The 20,193-nt window shown below is 43.7% G+C and overlaps 1 protein-coding gene across 2 annotated transcripts in view; it reads left to right on the plus strand.

Moving 5' to 3' along the window:
• LOC106596915 (netrin-G1) overlaps nucleotides 1–20,193 on the plus strand; it is a 224,165-nt gene that overhangs the window by 16,646 nt on the left and 187,326 nt on the right. For both annotated transcript variants that reach the window (XM_045714453.1, XM_045714452.1), the window contains exon 2: nucleotides 8,531–8,961. In XM_045714453.1, coding sequence (XP_045570409.1) covers nucleotides 8,773–8,961 — 189 coding nt within the window. In that variant the 5' untranslated portion in view covers nucleotides 8,531–8,772. The remainder of the gene's footprint in view (nucleotides 1–8,530; nucleotides 8,962–20,193) is intronic.

The following is a 20,193-nucleotide window of genomic DNA, read 5'->3' on the forward strand; positions in this document are numbered from 1 at the left end:
AGAGGGAGTCAGAGAGAAATAGAGAGAGAGAGAGAGAGAGAGAGAGAGAGAGAGAGAGAGAGAGAGGAGGCAGATAAGTAGAGAGAGAGGCAGAGAAGTAGAGAGAGAGAGAGACAGAGAGAGGGGGAGGCAGAGATATATATAGAAAGAGAGAGGTAGGCAGAAAAAGAGAGAGAAATTGAGAGATAGGGAGGCAGAGAGAAATAAAAAGAGGGAGGCAGAGAAATGGAGAGAGAGGGAAGGAGAGAGGGAAAGAGGGAGAGGCAGAGAAATAGAGAGGAGGCAGAGAGAAATAGAGAGGAGGCAGATAGAAATAGAGAAAGAAGGAGGCAGAGACAAATAAAGAGAGAGGCAGAGAGAAATAGAGAGAGAGAGAGGCAGAGAAATAGAGAGAGAGTGAAGGAGAGAGAAACAGCAGCAGAGAGAGAGAGAGAGAGAGGGGGGACAGGCAGTGGGGCCACTTCTGTGTTCCCTGCCAATAGATCACACTCTGACTGGCTCTGGCTCATAGCAGAGGTTTGGGTGTTGGCCAAGTAAAGCTGGGGGTCATTTTACAGTCTTATGATGGCATTCATCAGCCAGACAACACGCATTTGCCAGCTCAGTTTGCCTAGTAACCTGAGTTAGGTGCTTGAACTTGGCTGAATGAATATACTGGAACTAAAATATAAACGCAACATTGCAACAATTTCAAAGAATTTACTGAGTTACATTTAGTTTAAGGCAATCAGTCAATGGAAATAAACGCATTAGACTCTAATGATTGGGCCTTGGAATGCATATGCCCACCCACTTGGCAGCCAGGCCCAGCCAATCAGAATTCGTTTTCCCCCACAAAAGGGCTTTATGACAGTCCCCCCCCCCCCCCCACCCACCCCATCCCACCTCAGGCTGAATTAAAACATGCAGTAAGTTCACTTGAATGTTTCGTGGAGTAATTGATCCAAGAATCTATACGCATTTGAGCACTTAAAGACTAGCATCTCAGAATATTTATCAATATGCGTGGGCTGCCTATAGGCTTGTTATGGTTGAAGGTGCATGTGAAAGAAAAGGAGATTATCTTCTGTTGGGCTGAGAGGAGTCTCTATAAAATCAGCTCCCTTCCTACCGGAGAGAGACTTCTGTTGGGCTGAGAGGAGTCTCTATAAAATCAGCTCCCTTCCTACCGGAGAGAGACTTCTGTTGTGCTGAGAGGAGTCTCTATTAAATCTACGTTGCAGAGAGTGCATCCAGTATAACAGAATCCAGACATTAGAACAAAATTCAACAATATAAAAAAAGTTTATTGAACTCAGTAGGGATTGAGTACCACTCTTCATATGTTCAAGCATAGTGGTGGCTGCATCATGTTATGGGTATGCTTGTCATCGTCAAGGACTGGGTCGTTTTTTAGTATAAAATAAAAAGAGTAGAGTTAAGGACAGGCAAAATCCTAGTGGAAAACCTGTTTCAGTCTGCTTTCCACCAGACACTAGGAGATGAATTCACCTTTCAGCAGGACAATAACCTAAAACACAAGGCCAAATAGTTTGCTTACCAAGATGACATTGAATGTTCCTGAGTGATCTAGTTACAGTTTTGATTTAAATCGGCTTGAAAATCTGTGACAAGTTCTTAAAAATAACGATGTGTAAATATTGTACAATCCAGTTGTGTAAAGCTCTTAACGGGATGAGAATGGGAAGGGGTCTCATAGAGGTTAATCCAGCTGCTTTGTCAGATTTCAAAAAGGCTTTACGGCGAAAGCATAGCCTGCGATTATCTGAGGACAGCGCCCCGCATACACCAGCATTAAAAACATTGTCCAAACAAGCAGAGGCGTCACAAAAATCAGAAATAGCGATAAAATAAATCACTTACCTTTGAAGATCTTCCTCTGTTTGCAATCCCAAGGGTCCCAGCTACACAACAAATGGTCATTTTGTTCGATAAATGTCACACTCGTCATACGAACTGGAAGCATACTCGAACCAACGTGCAGCGTGATCTGGGTTCCACATATTTTATTTAAGTGAACCGCACAAAACAATAAAGAATAAACGAAACGTGACTAAGTGGTGCACATGCACAAAATACAAAATAATATCCCACAAACACAGGTGGGAAAAACAGCTACATAAATATGATCCCCAATTAGAGACAACGATTACGTCTTATTGGGAATCATACAAATCACCAACATTGAAATAATAACCTAGAACCCCACATAGAAATAATGAACTAGAATACCCCCCAGTCACGCCCTGCTCTACTTCACCATTGAGAAACAATGGCTCTCTATGGTAAGGGTGAGACAGTACCCCCACCCCCCCCCCAAGGTGCGGACTCCGGCCGCAAAACCTGAAACCAAATAGGGGGGTGGGGTGGTGATTAGTGTCGGTGGCGGCTCTAGTGCGTGACAAAGAACCCGCTCAGCTCACGGATCCACCATCTTTGGTGGTGGCTCTGGTGCGGGCCGAAGAAACCACTCATCCCGCAGATCCAGCCATGGACCCAGGCTGAACACTGTGCCTGGACTGGATCTCGATGCCGAGGAAGGCTCCTGCCATGGAGCGGGACTGGACGCCATGTCTGGACTGGGCATCAACGCCGAGGAGGGCTCCTGCCATGGAACTGGACTGGATGCCGTGTTTGGATGCTCCGGACCATTGACCCTCGCTGAAGGTTCCGGACCGTTGACCGTCGCTGGAGGTTCCGGACTGTGGACCATCGCCGGAGGTTCCGTGTTGTGGACCGTCTCAGGAGGTTCCGGGCTGTGGACCGTCTCAGGAGGTTCCGGGCTGTGGACCGTCTCAGGAGGTTCCGGGCTGTGGACCGTCTCAGGAGGTTCCAGACTAGACCGTCTCAGGAGGTTCTGGACTGTGGACCGTCGTTGGAGGTTCTGGACTGTAGACCGTCGTTGGAGGTTCCGGGCTGTGGACCGTCTCAAGAGGTTCCGGACTGTAGACAGTCTCAGGAGGTTCTGGACTGTGGACCGTCGTTGGAGGTTCCGGACTGTGAAACGTCGCCGGAAGCTCTGGACTGGGAACTGTCGCCAGAAGCTCTGGATTGGGGACCGTCGCTGGAAGCTCTGGACTGGGAACTGTCGCCGGAAGATCTGGACTGGGAACCGTCGCCAGAAGCTCTGGACTGGGAAGGCGCTAGTCGGGCGGGTGCGGGCAGCAATAGGTTGAAGAGCATGCATTTAGTTTTACTAGCATTTAAGAGCAGTTAGAGGCCACGGAAGAGTGTTGTATGGCATTGAAACGCGTTTGGAGGTTTGTTAACACAGTGTCCAGACGTATACAGAATGGTGTCGTCTGCGTAGAGATGGATCAGAGAATCACCAGCAGCAAGAGCAACATCATTGGTATATACAGAGAAAAGAGTCGGCCCGAGAATTGAACCCTGTGTCACCCCCATAGAGACTGCCAAAGGTCCAGACAACAGGCCCTCCGATTTGACACACTGAACTCTGAGAAGTAGTTGGTGAACCAGGCGTGGCAGTCATTTGAGAAATCAAGGCTGTTGAGTCTGCCGATAAGAATGCGGTGATTGACAGAGTCGAAAGCCTTGGCCAGATCGATGAAGACGGCTGCACAGTACTGCCTTTTATCGATGGCGGTTATGATATTGTTTAGGACCTTGAGCGTGGCTGAGGTTCACCCGTGACCAGCTCGGAATCCAGATTGCATGGTGAAGAAGGTACGGTGGGATGCGAAGTGGTCGGTGATCTGTTTGTTAACTTGGCTTTCGAAGACTTTAGAAAGGCAGGGCAGGATGGATATAGGTCTATAACAGTTTGTGTCTAGAGTGTCTCCCCCTTTGAAGAGGGGGATGACCGCGGCAGCTTTCCAATCTTTAGGGATCTCAGACGATACAAAAGAGAGGTTGAACAGGCTAGTAATAGGGGTTGCAACAATTTCGGCGGATCATTTTAGAAGAAAGAGAGGGTCCAGATTTTGCAGCTCTTTCAGAACATCAGCTATCTGGATTTGGGTGAAGGAGAAGCGGGGTGGGGCTTGGGCAAGTTGCTGCGGAGGGTGCAGAGCTGTTGGCCGGGGTAGGGGTATGTAGGAGTAGCCAGGTGCTATACATTTGCAGAAATGTCTAAGAACATGTTTTCACTTTGTCATCATGGGGTATTGTGATGTCATTATGGGGTATTGTGATGTCATTGTGTGTAGCTGGTTGAGAAAAACAATCCATTTAATCCATTTTGAATTCAGGCTGTAACCAGAACAAAATGTGGAATACGTCAAGGGATGTGAATTCTTTTCTGTATGTAGGGTTGGATTATAAAATAAACAGAGTATATCCACAGTGTTTTAAAGTCTACTGAGTAACCAGAACAAGCCACAGGGCACTGCTGCCTACCGTGTTTACTCCACCTGACTGGCCTAATGGATGGGATGCTAGCGGACACAAGGGGGTGTTTCACAGGATTGAAAAACAACAGGAGAAAGAAGGGAAGAGAGAGATAAACATCTTGCTGTATAGTCTCTCTCTCACGTTCTTGCTCTCTGTCTCTTTCATTCTCGCTCTCACTCTTGATCACTCTCTCGCTCTCCCTCTCCCACTTCCTCTCTCCCTCTCCCACTTCCTCTCTCTCGCTCTCTCATTCTCTCTCTCTCTCTCGCTCTCTTTCGCTCGCTCTCCCTCTCCCACTTCCTCTCTCTCTCACTCTCTTTCTCTCTCTCTCTCGCTCTCTTTCGCTCGCTCTCTCTCGCTCTCCCACTTCCTCTCTCTCGCTCTCTCTCTCTCTCTTTCTCTCTCTGTACTCTAAACACACAGAGAGAAACCTAGTGAAATATGTATGACTTTTAATATAGAATGCGCTGTTGCAGCCATAGCATTTCTCTTCTTGTAACCTTTGAACCCAGAAAATGTAGTTATCCCCAGTGCATTGTGAGTCATTGGGTAACATGGTGTGTGACCGAGTGAGTTCAAACCCTGGTCTCCTGTGTTCCTCGACTGTGTTAGCCCACTGAGCTAAAGCCTAAGCGTTAGTGTCATCTTATTTAGGCAGATGGAAACGCACACTGTGAGTAAGTTAGTACTAAAAGACAGGTGTGGTTTTACATCGAGAGCAACAACATTTATTTCACAGCAAAATATCTTCAGAATACCTTTCAACTGTCAACATCATAAAACTATTACTACATACTAGACCTTTCAACTGTCAACATCATAAAACTATTACTACATACTAGACCTTTAACATCATAAAGCTATTAGTACATACTAGACCTTTCAACTGTCAACTGTCAGTTTGGTCAGGGTGTCAGCTATTCATCATCATGGCAGAGTAACCAGCCACAGTCTTCTACTTTATTACCAGCTGTCTCCCCCTCTCTCTCTTCTCTCTCTCTCTCTCTCTCTCTCTCTCTCTCTCTCTCTCTCTCTCTCTCTCTCTCTCTCTCTCTCTCTCTCTCGCTCTCTCTCTCTCTCGCTCTCTCTCTCTCTCTCTCTCTCTCTCTCTCTCTCTCTATGAATGACACCCAACATTTATGTGGTCAGCCCCATCCACTATTGCCTAGTGTTTCCTTTTTTTCTCTTGTCCTACTGCAAACCAGATAAGCACCAAGGCAACTCCACAACCCCACAGCTCCACAACTCCACTTCAGTGATGAGAGAGCGAGAGGTACGCTATACTGTGCATTCAGAAAGTATTCAGACCCCTTGATATTTTCCACATTTTGTTACGTTACAGTCTTATTCTAAAATGTATTAAATACTTTTTCCCTCATCAGTCTGCACACAATAGCCCATAATGACGAAGCAAAAACAGTTTTTTTTTACATTTTTGCAAATGTATTAAAGATAAAAAACAGAAATACTTTATTTAAGTATTTAGACTCTTCCTAGAGATGGCCGCCCGGCCAAACTAAGCATTTGGGGGAGAAGGGCCTTGATCAGGGAGGTGACCAAGAACCCGATGGTCACTCTGACAGAGCTCCAAAATTCCTCTGTGGAGATGGGAGAACATTCAAGAAGGACAACCATCTCTGCAGCACTCCACCAATCAGGTCTTTATGGTAGAGTGGCCAAACGGAAGCCGCTCCTCAGTAAAAGGCACATTACAGCCTGCATGGAGTTTGCCACCTAAAGACTCAAAGACCATGATAAACAAGATTCTCTGGTCTGATGAAACCAAGATTGAACTTTTTGGCCTGAATGCCAAGCAACACGCCTGGAGGAAACCTGGCACCATCCCTACGGTGAAGCATGGTAGTGGCAGCATCATGCTGTGGGAATATTTTTCAGAGGCAGGGACTGGGAGACTAGTCAGGATCGAGGCAAAGATGAACGGAGCAAAGCACAGAGAGATCCTTGATGAAAACTTGCTCCAGAGCGCTCAGGACCTCAGACTGGGGTGAAGGTTCACCTTCTAACAGGACAACGACCCTAAGCACACAGCCAAGACATCGCAGGAGTGGCTTCGGGACAAGTCTCTGAATGTCCTTGAGTGGCCCAGCCAAAGCCCGGACTTGAACACGAACATCTCTGGAGAGACCTGAAAATAGCTGTGCAGCAACGCTTCATATCCAACCTGACAGAGCTTGAGAGGATCTGCAGAGATGAATGCGAGAAACTCCCCAAATAGATGTGTGCCAAGCTTGTCGCGTCATACCCAAGAAGACTCAAGGCTGTAATCGCTGCCAATGTTGCTTCAACCAAGTACTAAGTAAAATCTCTGAATACTTATGTAAATGTGATATTTCATTATTATTAATCACTACGTTAGTAACGGAACATTCACAAACGAAAGGCTTGGAAAATCAGTGTGGTTTGTAAAATCAGAACACCTTCAGTTGAAATGCAAAAGTTAGAAACATGTTGTTCAACTACACTATTTACTCAGTCTGAGCTTGGTGTGCAGCAGTTATCATCTATTCTGTTTCACACACCAACTGATAGGCATTACCTACCTGACAACACACACACACACACACACACACTGAAAGCTGTTAGGTACCATTACAGGAACAGTTGTTGCATCTTACTGATCTTTTGTGATAGATAGCTCACGTGTCCTGCAATGCAATCCCTCCAACAAACCACTTTCCTCTCCCAATTCCTCCAACAAACCATTTTCCTCTCCCAATCCCTCCAAAAAACCACTTTCCTCTCCCTCCATTGTTCTAAAGGATATCAATAGTTAGACAGTGAGACAGTGGTTTCTATTTTTGGCTGTGTCAAATGCACGGGGGTTTGCAATTTCATCGTGTATAAACTGACACACTGGCTTTTTCCAGCCCTAATACCAGGTTGGGAAATGTACCTGTCTAACATCAGCTCGCTTGCCCCGAGGTGGTAGGGGTGTCCTCCAGTTGAATGATGGGGCAAAATGTACATTTCTCGCCTAAATAGACATACTCAAACGTAATTATTTTTCATGAGAATAAAAAATAACTGGTAATGTTACATCGTTTTGGAAAGGTCTGGAACTTTTGAGGTTCACAAGCGCAAGTATATAGTACAGATATTGTGAAAATATGAAAAATAATATATTTTTCCCTATTCAACAGAAGTGGAACAATAGCATTTGGAATGACTGAAATGCTTTCTAAAAATAGAAACAATCAAATCATAAACAATGCAAAATGGGATCTTTACTTAGTGACAGTACAATATTGGCACTATTTCATATAACGGACGACAGTGAATTTTCTCTTAGACGTGTGCACTGAGCGGCGCAGAGACATCATTCAAATGTGTGTAGACCAGTTACAATTTTAAGCACGAAGGGATGTCATCCGTCTGTGACCAAGAGAAAGTGGTCTTGTTTTCATTTCTATTAAATTATAAAAAATATAAAAAAATAATAATGTTGAGTTCTAAATCCGGCTGAGAGGTGGGAGAACCGGGCTGAGGGAGAGTCAGTGAGGATAATCCAATAGCGATATATCAAGGGAAATATGAAGTAGATAGATTCCAGAGGCAATATTCCAGAGGCGGCTGAGGGCACGGGGGATGAGGGGAACAGTCAACAAGCTGGTGATCGGAGGAAGGCTCCAGGCAGGGATCCCACAAATGGCTACCCAGACTATTTTTGCATAGTTCCGAAGATATCTGAAAATAAGTTACTAACTATATAAAACCACAAAAACATAACTATGTTTGTTGTTAAATGTAACCAGATGGTGACTACAATTAAGTTATTACGTCTTTGACCACACTGTGTGGTTTTAAAACTCATGCTTCCTACACTTTAAGTTATACGAAAAAGATGGAGCCAGCCGGAAAAGCAATTCTCTCAAATGTAATTACTTGACGTATAGAAAATAATAATTTTATGGTATGGTATTCAAATAAGGATTAGATTTTACATCGAAGCAGAGAAATATAAATCGTATATTTCAGCCAAGCCATTATCTAAGGGTAAGAATTGTCCAATAAGACAATTGAGTGTGTGTGTGTGTGTGTGTGTGTGTGTGTGTGTGGTCTACTCTCTGAAACGCCAGAGCTACTAAACCAGTCCTTTAACTCTGCCTTCAACCTGATCCTTGACTGTCCAATAACCTCCTCTCCTTCTCTCCCACAGGGCACTGACTGACTGACTGACTGACAGCCACAACGATGATTAAAAACACACCAACCTAACAACCTCACACCCATTGGCTCACGAGGAGGAAGATACAACACATTGGCCCCGCCCCTTCACATTGTCTTCGGACAAAAACAAAAAAAAACAGCCGCTTAGTTACAACGACGAGGACGAGACGCGATGCGTTGTCCTGTGATGTTGACCCTGCAGGCGGTGTGTGTGTGAGTGTGTGTGTGGCCATGCAGCAATATCCAGCTGCCTGGGGCCACTATGACGTGTGTAAGAGTCAGATCTACACAGAGGAAGGGTTAACGTGGGACTACATGGCCTGTCAACCAGAAGCTACAGTCATGACCAAGTACCTGACCGTCAGCCTGGACCCGCCCAATATCACCTGTGGAGACCCACCTGAGACATACTGCGCGCTGGTGAGTACTGGCAAACACACACACACACACACACACACACACACACACACACACACACGGCACAGACATACGGACGTACATGCATAAACACACACACACACACACACACACACACACACACAGCTGACTGTGATAGTGATGAGATGAATGAGAAGGTAGGTTTCAGCCCACAAACTCTATTGTTCTGTGTTACACAACATGATGTATGCATACACACAAACACACACACACACTGTTATGTACAGTTGAAGTTGGAAGTTTACATACACCTTAGCCAAATACATTTAAACTCCCGTACGGACGTGAGCCGTGCGTCCTCTGAAACACAACCCAACCAAGCCTCATTGCTTCTTGACACAATGCCCGCTTAACCTGGAAGCCAACCGCACCAATACAGTTGAAGTCGGAAGTTTACATACACCTTAGCAAAATAAATTTAAACTCTGTTTTTCACAATTCCTGACATTTAATCCTAGTAAAATTTCCCTGTCTTAGGTCAGTTAGGATCACCACCTTATTTTAAGAATGTGAAATGTCAGAATAATAGTGGAGAGAATGATTTATTTCAGCTTTTATTTCTTTCATCACATTCCCAGTGGGTCAGAAGTTTACATACAGTCAATTAGTATTTCGGGTAGCCTTCCACAAGCTTCCCACAATAAGTTGGGTGAATTTTGGCCCATTCCTCCTGACAGAGCTGGTGTAACTGAGTCAGGTTAGTAGGTCTCCTTGCTTGCACACGCTTTTTCAGTTCTGCCCACAAATTTTATATAGGATTGAGGTCAGGGCTTTGTGATGGCCACTCTAATACCTTGACTTTGTTGTCCTTAAGCCATTTTGCCACAACTTTGGAAGTATGCTTGGGGTCATTGTCCATTTGGAAGACCCATTTGCGACCAAGCTTTAACTTCCTGACTGAAGTCTTGCTTCATTATATAATAATTGTGCTTCCTCATGATGCCATCTATTTTGTGAAGTGCACCAGTCCCTCCTGCAGCAATGCACCCCCACAACATGATGCTGCCACCCCCATGCTTCACGGTTGGGATGGTGTTCTTCGGCTTGCAGGCCTCCCCCTTTTTCCTCCAAACATAATGATGGTCATTATGGCCAAAAAGTTATATTTTTGTTTCATCAGACCAGAGGACTTTTCTCCAAAAAGTACGATCTTTGTCCCCATGTGCAGTTGCAAACCGTAGTCTGGAATTTTTATGGCGGTTTTGGAGCAGTGGCTTCTTCCTTGCTGAGTGGCCTTTCAGGTTTTGTCGATATAGGACTCGTTTTACTCTGGATATAGATACTTTTGTACCTGTTTCCTCCAGCATCTTCACAAGGTCCTTTTCTGTTGTTCTGGGTTTGATTTGCACTTTTCGCACCAAAGTACGTTCAACTCTAGGAGACAGAACGCGTCTCCTTCCTGAGTGGTATGACGGCTGCATGGTCCCATGGTGTTTATTCTTGCGTACTATTGTTTGTACAGATGAACGTGGTACCTTCAGGCATTTGGAAATTGCTCCCAAGGATGAAACAGACTTTGGCTGTTTCAGCTCTTGGCTGATTTTCTTTTGATTTTCCCAGGATGTCAACAAATAGGCACTGAGTTTGAAGGTAGGCCTTGAAATACATCCACAGGTACACCTCCAATTGACTCAAATTATGTCAATTAGCCTATCAGAAGCTTGTCGTTTTCTGGAATTTTCCAAGCTGTTTAAAGGCACAGTCAACTTAGTGTATGTAAACTTCTGACCCACTGGAATTGTGATACAGTGAGTTATAAGTGAAATAATCTGTCTGTAAACAATTGTTGGAAAAATTACTTGTGTCACGCACAAAGGAGATGTCCTAACCAACTTGCCAAAACTATTTTTTGTTAACAAGAAATGTGTGGAGTGGTTGAAAAACGAGTTTTAATGACTACAACCTAAGTGTATGTACACTTCTGACTTCAACTGTACACCTGTGTGTGTGTGTGTGTGTGTGTGTGTGTGTGTGTGTGTGTGTGTGTGTGTGTGTGTGTGTGTGTGTGTGTGTGTGTCATGGACTACATTCTCATCCTGCCCTTGTTGACGTCTGTTTAGTCTGTGCCTGGTGAGGTCATTATGCTGCTGACCTTTTCAGTCAAACCAAACACACGTAATAGAGATTTTTAATTTGAACGGTGTGTGGCTTCTGCTGCAGTACCACTAAATATGAATATATACTAAAATAAAAAGTGGGTGCTGAAACCTCTTTTCCTCCCCTAACTCCAGATGGCACAGAGACATTTAGTGGCACGGCAAGATGAGAGAGAGAGAGAGAGAGAGAGAGAGGAGAGAGAGAGAGAGAGAGAGAGAGAGAGAGAGAGAGAGAGAGAGAGAGAGAGAGACTGTTTTATCTGCTGACATCCCTAGCGGGCACACAGTCAGACTGGCACCCTTGACCTTACCCTCAGAAGCCTCTCGCAGTTACTATAGCGATGTGGAGAGCACGCAGATGAACTCTGTTAGCCAATCAGAAGGCACCATGCTGGTCAGAACCAGGAACCTAATCCCCTAGCACCAGAGTTGTAGATAGTTCAATATTCTGAACAGACCCTCTTACATTGGCTGTGTTCGAATACCCATACTTAAAATACTGTATACTACATATTAATGAGTATATACTGCATTCTATATACTATTAGTTAATTTTAGCAAATGTTAACAAACGGCATTGTTTCAGTTGAGTGTACTAGCTCTTCGCCTGTATACCGGAAATTGATGTTGTTGCTATGCAACCTCTTGCTAGCTTGTTAGCATACCAAATTACTAAAATCAAATTAAATGTTTATTAGTCACATGCACCGAATAGAACAGGTTGTAGACCTTACAGTGAAATGTTTACTTATAATCCCCTAACCAACACTGTAGTGAAAAAAAAATAACAATAGCGAGACTAATACAGGGGGGATACCGGTACAGAGTCAATGTGCGGGGGCACCGGTTAGTTGAGGTAATATGTACAAGTAGGCCGAGCAGTTTCCATACCAGGCAGTGATGCAACCAGTCAGGATGCTCTCGGTGGTGCAGCTGTAGAACCTTTTGAGGATCTGGGGATCCATGCCAAATCTTTTCAGTCTCCCGAGGGGGAAAAGGTTTTGTCTTGCCCTCTTCACGACTATCTTGGTGTGCTTGGGCCATGTTAGTTTGTTGGTGATGTGGATACCAAGTAACTTGAAGCTTTCAACCTGCTCCACTACAGCCCCGTCGATGAGAATGGGGGGGTGCTTGGTCCTCTTTTTCCTGTAGTTCACAATCATCTCCTTTGTCTTGATCACGTTGAGGGAGAGGTTGTTGTCCTGGCACCACACGGCCATCTGTCATCAGCAATCTTAATGATGGTGTTGGAGTCATGCCTGGCTGTGCAGTCATGAGTGAACAGGGAGTACAGGAGGAGACTGAGCACGAATCCCTGAGGGGCCCCTATGTTGATGATCAGCGTGGCGGATGTGTTGTTACCTACCCTTACCGCCTGGGGATGGCCCGTCAGGAAGTCCAGGAACCAGTTGCAGAGGGAGGTGTTTAGTCCCAGGGTCCTTAGGCTATTGATGAGCTTTGAGGGCACTATGGTGTTGAACGCTGAGCTGTAGTCAATTAATAGCATTCTCACATAGGTTTTCCTTTTGTCCAGGTGGGAAAGGGCAGTGTGGAGTGCAATAGAGATTGCATCATCTGTGGATCTGTTGGGGCGGTATGCAAATTGGAGTGGGTCTAGGGTTTCTGCGATAATGGTGTTGATGTAAGCCATGTAAGCCATGACCAGCCTTTCAAAGCACTTCATGGCTACAGACGTGAGTCATTTAGGCAGGATACCTTAGTGTTCTTGGGAACAGGCACTCTGGTGGTCTGCTTAAAACATGTTGGTATTACAGACTTGGACAGGGAGAGGTTGAAAATGTCAGTGAAGACACTTACCAGTTGGTCAGCGCATGCTCACAGTACACGTCCTGGTAATCTATATGGCCCTACAGCCTTGTGAATGGTGACCTGTTTAAAGGTCTTACTCACATCGACTGCGGAGAGCGTGATCACATGCTGTTATTTTTCTCGACGCAAGCATAGAAGTAGTTTAGCTCGTCTGGTAGGCTCGTGTCACTGGGCAGCTCTCGGCTGTGTTTCCCTTTGTAGTCTGTAATGGTTTGCAAGTCCTGCCACATCCGACGAGCGTCAGTGTAGTACGATTCGATCTTAGTCTTGTATTGACCAGCTGTATGTTGATAGTGTCGTCGTCCAACCACGGCTCCGTGAAGCATAAATATTACAGTTTTGAATGTCCCGTTGGTAGTTTAATCTTCCACGTAGGTCATCTATTTTATTCTTCAAAGACGTTTGCTAGCAGAATGGAAGTGGTGGGGGTTTGTTCGATCGACTACGAATTCTCAGAAGGCAGCCTGCCCTTCGGCGCCTTTTTCTCCGCCTCTTCTTCACGCAAATCACAGGGATCTGAGCCTGTTCTCGAGAAAGCAGTATATCGTTCGCGTCGGGCTCGTCAGACTCGTTAAAAAGGATTCTGCCAGTCCGTGGTGAGTTAGTCCTGATGTCCAGAAGTTATTTTTGGTCATAAGCGACGGTAGCGGCAACATTTTGTACGAAATAAGTTACAAGCGCAAATAAACAAAGCAATAAAAACATAATCAGTTGGGGGCACGTAAAACATCTGCCTTCTTCTCTGGCGTCATTTTAATCAAGCTAAGCATTTTATGATTTCGGGTGCGTTCAAAAATTCAATTTGGAGTACCAGAGTGCGCTCTGGGCGTTCGTAATTCCAGAGCTTTGTCAGATTATTGCTCTGGCCGAGGAGTAGGGTTGATTCGAGCATTCAACGGCAGTCAAGCACCCAAGCTAACTGGCTAACGTTGGCTAGCTACTTCCAGACACAAATGAGAGAACACCTCATCCTGACCATTTTACTCACCCTAGCAGAGCTGGTTAGGCTGTTATCCAGAGCGTTGGTGACTGTAACTGTGCTGCTGGCAACAATTTCATTATGTTTTTTTTCTTCCTACGTTTACTGACACCGGCAGTGTGTGAATAATCAAGTCAATAAACGTTGGGTTTCATAGTGCTGGAATGATATGCTATGCGGTTTGTAAGGATAGGGTAGCTAACAAATTGTCAGCCAACATAATGTGTAACGTAACTTATATGAAATGTCATTACTTTATTACATTGCTCAACATTTTCTTAACATTTGTCATAATTAGTTAAAGCAATGAATTTGTATCCGCTCTCGTCGGACTTCGGCTGCACATTTTCCGCCATTTTCTTCAAATCTGAAAACGTTGTGAAGCCACGCCCATTTAAAAAAAAATGCATTATGGGCCCTAAAAGCAAGGAAATAGTGTCCACAAAACATAATAGTACAGGATAGGAGGACAGAACAGGACAGGACAGAGGAACAGGACAGGGCAGGACAGAGAAACAGGTCATGTGGACAGGACAGGACATGACAGAGACAGGACAGAGAGACAGGACAGTACAGAGAAACAGGACAGTACAAAGAAATAGGATAAGGCAGGACAGAGAAAGGACAGGACAAAGAAACAGGGCAGAGACAAGACACGGACAGGACAGAACAGAGACAGGGCTGGACAGTGATGCTGCGTCAGGGAGTTGGCCCTGTTTTTATTTTAAACACTTTGGGAGGATGTCTAAAATCATTTAGCCATTGAGCCCTCTCTCTGTCTATCTCTCTAGGTCTGTCTCTGTCAATCTCTCTATCTATGTCTCCCTCTCAATTCAATTCAATCCAAGGGGCTTTATTGGCATGGGAAACATATGTTAACATTACCAAAGCAAGTGACGTAGATAATATACAAATGTGAAATAAACAATAAAAATTAACAGCAAACATTAAACATACAGAAGTTTCAAAAGAATAAAGACATTACAAATGTCATATTATGTATATATACAGTGTTGTAACGATGTACAAATGGTTCATGTACAAAAGGGAAAATAAACAAGCATAAATATGGGTTGTATTTTACAATTGTGTTTGTTCTTCACTGGTTGACCTTTTATTGTGGCAACAGGTCACAAATATTGCTGCGCTGATGGTACACTGTGTTATTTCACCCAGTAGATATGAGAGTTTATCAAAATCGGGTTTGTTTTCGAATTCTTTGTGTATCTGTGTAATCTGAGGGAAATATGTCTCTCTAATATGGTCATACATTGGGCAGGAGGTTAGGAAGTGCAGCTCAGTTTCCAACTCATTTTGTGGGCAGTGTGCAATTAGCCTGTCTTCTCTTGAGAGCCATGTCTGCCTACAGCAGCCTTTCTCAATAGCAAGGCTATGCTCACTGAGTCTGTACATAGTCAAAGCTTTCCTTAAGTTTGGGTCATTCACAGTGGTCAGGTATTCTGCCACTGTGTACTCTCTGTTTAGGGCCAATTAGCATTCTAGTTTGCTCTGTTTTTTTGTTAATTCTTTCAATGTGTCAAGTAATTATCTTTTTGTTTTCTCATGATTTTGGTTGGGTCTAATTGTGTTGCTGTCCTGGGGCTCTGTGGGGTGTGTTTGTGTTTGTGAACAGAGCCCCAGGACCAGCTTGCTTAGGGGACTCTTCTCCAGGTTCATCTCTCTGTAGGTGATGGCTTTGTTATGGAAGGTTTGGAAATCACTTCCTTTTAGGTGGTTGTAGAATTTAACAGCTCTTTTCTGGATTTTGATAATTAGCGGGTATCGGCCTAATTCTGCTCTGCATGCATTATTTGGTGTTCTACATTAAACACGGAGGATATTTTTGCAGAATTCTGCATGCAGAGTCTCAATTTGGTGTTTGTTCCATTTTGTGATTTCTTGGTTGGTGAGTGGACCCCAGACCTCACAACCATAAAGGGCAATGGGTTCTATAACTGATTCAAGTATTTTTATCCAGATTCTAATTGGTATGTTGAATTTTATGTTCCTTTTGATGGCATAGAATGCCCTTCTTGCCTTTTCTCTCAGATCGTTCACAGCTTTAGGTTTAGGTATGTATAGTTTTTTGTGTGCTCTAGGGCAAAGGTGTCTAGATGGAATTTGTATTTGTGGTCCTGGCGACTGGACCTTTTTTGGAACACCATTATTTTGGTCTTACTAAGATTTACTGTCAGGGCCCAGGTCTGGCAGAATCTGTGCAGAATATCTAGTTGCTGCTGTAGGCCCTCCTTGGTTGGTGACAGAAGCACCAGATCATCAGCAAACAGTAGACATTTGACTTCAGAGTCTATTAGGGTGAGGCCGGGTGCTGCAGACTTTTCTAGTGCTCGTACCAATTCGTTATATATATATATGTTGAAGAGGGTGGGGCTTAAACTGCATTCCTGCCTCACCCCACGGCCCTTTGGGAAGAAATGTGTGTGTTTTTTCCCAATTTGAACCTCACACTTGTTGTTTGTTTACATGGATTTTATAATGTGGTATGTTTTTCCCCCAACACCACTTGCCATCAATTTGTATAGCAGACCATCATGCCAAATTGAGTCGAAGGCTTTTATGAAATCAATAAAGTATGAGAAGACTTTGCCTTTGTTTTGGTTTGCTTGTTTGTCAATTAGGGTGTGTAGGGTGAATACGTGGTCTGTCGTATGATAATTTGGTAAAAAGCCAATTTAACATTTGCTCAGTATATTGTTTGCACTGAGGAAATGTACGAGTCTGCTGTTAATGATAATGCAGAGGATTTTCCCAAGGTTGCTGTTGACGCATGTCCCACGGTATTTATTGGGGTCAAATTTGTCTCTACTTTTGTGGATTGGAGTGATCAGTCCTTGGTTCCAAATACTGGGGAAGATGCCAGAGCTAAGGGTGATGTTAACCTCTTGGGGATAGGGGGCAGTATTTGCACGGCCGGATAAAAAACGTACCCGATTTAATCTGGTTACTACTCCTGCGCCTCCTGAGACTGGAGGCGCGTGCACGAGCCGACACCATGTTTACTTTCTCTTTGAACGAAAACAACGACTCCCGGTCGGAATATTATCGCTTTTTTACGAGAAAAATCGCATAAAAATTGATTTTAAACAGCGGTTGACATGCTTCAAAGTACGGTAATGGAACATTTTGAAATTTTTTGTCACGAAACGCGTCGGGCGCGTCACCCTTCTTTACCCTTCGTATAGTGTCTTGAACGCACGAACAAAACGCCGCTATTTGGATATAACTATGGATTATTTGGAACCAAACCAACATTTGTTATTGAAGTAGAAGTCCTGGGAGTGCATTCTGACGAAGAACAGCAAAGGTAATCAAACTTTTCTAATAGTAAATCGGAGTTTGGTGAGTACCACACTTGGTGGGTGTCAAAATAGCTAGCCTGTGATGGCTGGGCTATCTACTCAGAATATTGCAAAATGTGCTTTCACCGAAAAGCTATTTTAAAATCGGACATAGCGAGTGCATAAAGGAGTTCTGTATCTATAATTCTTAAAATAATTGTTATGTTTTTGTGAACGTTTATCGTGAGTAATTTAGTAAATTCACCGGAAGTGTTCGGTGGGAATGCTATTCACATGCTAGTCACATGCTAATGTAAAAAGCTGTTTTTTTATATAAATATGAACTTGATTGAACAAAACATGCATGTATTGTATAACATAATGTCCTAGGATTGTCATCTGATGAAGACCATCAAAGGTTAGTCCTGCATTTAGCTGTGGTTTGGGTTTATGTGACATTATATGCTAGCTTGAAAAATGGGTGTCTGATTATTTCTGGCTGGGTACTCTGCTGACATAATCTAATGTTTTGCTTTCGTTGTAAAGCCTTTTTGAAATCGGACAGTGTTTAGATGAACGAGAGTCTTGTCTTTAAAATGGTGTAAAATAGTCATATGTTTGAGAAATTGAAGTAATAGCATTTCTAAGGTATTTGAATATCGCGCCACGGGATTACACTGGCTGTTGAGTAGGTGGGCGTCCCACTGGCCCAGAGAGGTTAAAGAGTTTTAGTATAGCCAATTGGAATTTGTTGTCTGTATATTTGATAATTTCATTGAGGATACCATCAACACCACATGCCTTTTTGGGTTGAAGGGATTTTATTTTGTCCTGTAGCTCATTCAAGTTAATTGGAGAATGCAGTGGGTTCTGGTAGTCTTTAATAGTTGATTCTAAGATTTGTGTTTGATCATGTATATGTTTTTGCTGTTTGTTCTTTGTTATAGAGCCAAAAAGATTGGAGAAGTGGTTTACCCATACATCTCTGTTTTGGATAGATAATTCTTTGTGTTGTTGTTTGTTTAGTGTTTTCCAATTTTCCCAGAAGTGGTTAGAGTCTATGGATTCTTTAATTACATCGAGCTGATTTCTGACGTGCTGTTCCTTCTTTTCCCGTAGTGTATTTCTGTATTGTTTTAGTGATTCACTATAGTGAAGGCGTAGACTCAGATTTTCCGGGTCTCTATGTTTTTGGTTGGACAGGTTTCTCAATTTCTTTCTTAGATTTTTGCATTCTTCATTTAACCATTTGTCATTGTTGTTAATTTTCTTTGGTTTTCTATTTGAGATGTAAAGATTTGATAGGGAAGCTGAGAGGTCAAATATACTGTTAAGATTTTGTACTGCCAAGTTTACACCTTCATTATTACAGTGGAATGTTTTACCAAGGAAGTTGTCTAAAAGGGATTGAATTTGTTGTTGCCTAATGTTTTTTTGGTAGGTTTCCAAACTACATTCCTTCCGTCTATAGCATTTCTTAATGTTACTCAGTTCCTTTGTCTTTGATGCCTCATGATTGAGTATTGCTCTGTTCAAGTAGACTGTGATTTTGCTGTGGTCTGATAGGGGTGTCAGTGGGCTGACTGTGAACACTCTGAGAGACTCTGGGTTGAGGTCAGTGATAAAGTAGTCTACAACACTACTGCCAAGAGATGCGCTATAGGTGTACCTACCATAGGAGTCACCTTGAAGCCTACCATTGACTGTGTACATGCCCAGCGTGCGACAGAGCTGCAGGAGTTGTGTCCCGTTTTGTTGGTTATGTTGTCATAGTTGTGCCTAGGGGGGCATATGGGGGAGGGAATGCTGTCACCTGCAGGCAGGTGTTTGTCCCCCTGTGTGCTGAGGGTGTCAGGTTCTTGTCCAGTTCTGGCATTTAGGTCACCACAGTCTAGTGCATGTCCCTGGGCCTGGAAATGATTGATTTCCCCCTCCAAGATGGAGAAGCTGTCTTCGTTAAAGTATGGGGAATCTAGTGGGGGGATATAGGTAACACACAGGAGGACATTTCTCTCTGTTAAGATCATTTTCTTTAAAATTTCTAGCCAAATGTAAAATGTTCCTGTTTTGATTAATTTAATGGAGTGAGTTAGGTCTGCTCTATACCAAATTAGCATACCCCCTGAGTCCCTTCCCTGTTTCACACCTGATAGTTTGGTGGATGGGACTTCCAGCTCTCTGTAACCTAGGGGGCAACCAGTGGGTCCGTCTCCTCTATACCATGTTTCTTGCAGGATGACAATGTCCTAGTTCCTGCTCTGTAGGCCCAAGGCAGATGACCTCAGGCCTTGGATATTGAGATAGAGAAAGGCTGCCAAATGCAGCCTGAGGCCAAACCACATGACCAACAACATTGGACACTTTATGGAACACAAAGCCTTCACTATCTCTAGTTCTGTTTCTCTCTCTCTCTCTCTCTCTCTCTCTCTCTCTCTCTCTCTCTCTCTCTCTCTCTCTCTCTCTCTCTCTCTCTCTCTCTCTCTCTCTCTCTGCTTCTGTTTCTCTCTCTTTCACTCTCTCTGTCTCTCTCTCTGTCTCTCTCTCTCTCTCTGTCTCTTTGAATTCAATTTAAGGGCTTTATCGCCATGGGAGACATGTGTACATTGCCATATTTTGTCTATTTAATGTAGAGTGTTGTAATGATGTGCAGCTAGTTAAAATGTACGTTGTATTTGCAATGGTGTTTGAGCTTCACTGGTTGACCTTTTCTTGTGGCAACAGGCCACATATCTTGTTATGATGGCACACTGGTATTTCACCCAATAGATATGAGAGTTTATCAAAATTTGTTTTATTTGGGAATTATTTGTGGGTGTATGTAATCTGAGGGAAATATGTGTCTCTAATATGGTCATACATTTGGCAGGAGGTTAGGAAGTGCAGCTCAGTTTTTTACCTCATTTTGTCATCTCTTTAAAGCTATGTCTGCCTTCGGTGACCTTTCTCAATAGCCTATGCTCACTGAGTAGGTACAAATTCAAAGATTTCCAGCATGCTTAGGGGCTCTTCT

Source organism: Salmo salar, chromosome ssa03 (assembly GCF_905237065.1).
Source record: "Salmo salar chromosome ssa03, Ssal_v3.1, whole genome shotgun sequence".
Lineage (NCBI taxonomy): Eukaryota > Metazoa > Chordata > Actinopteri > Salmoniformes > Salmonidae > Salmo > Salmo salar.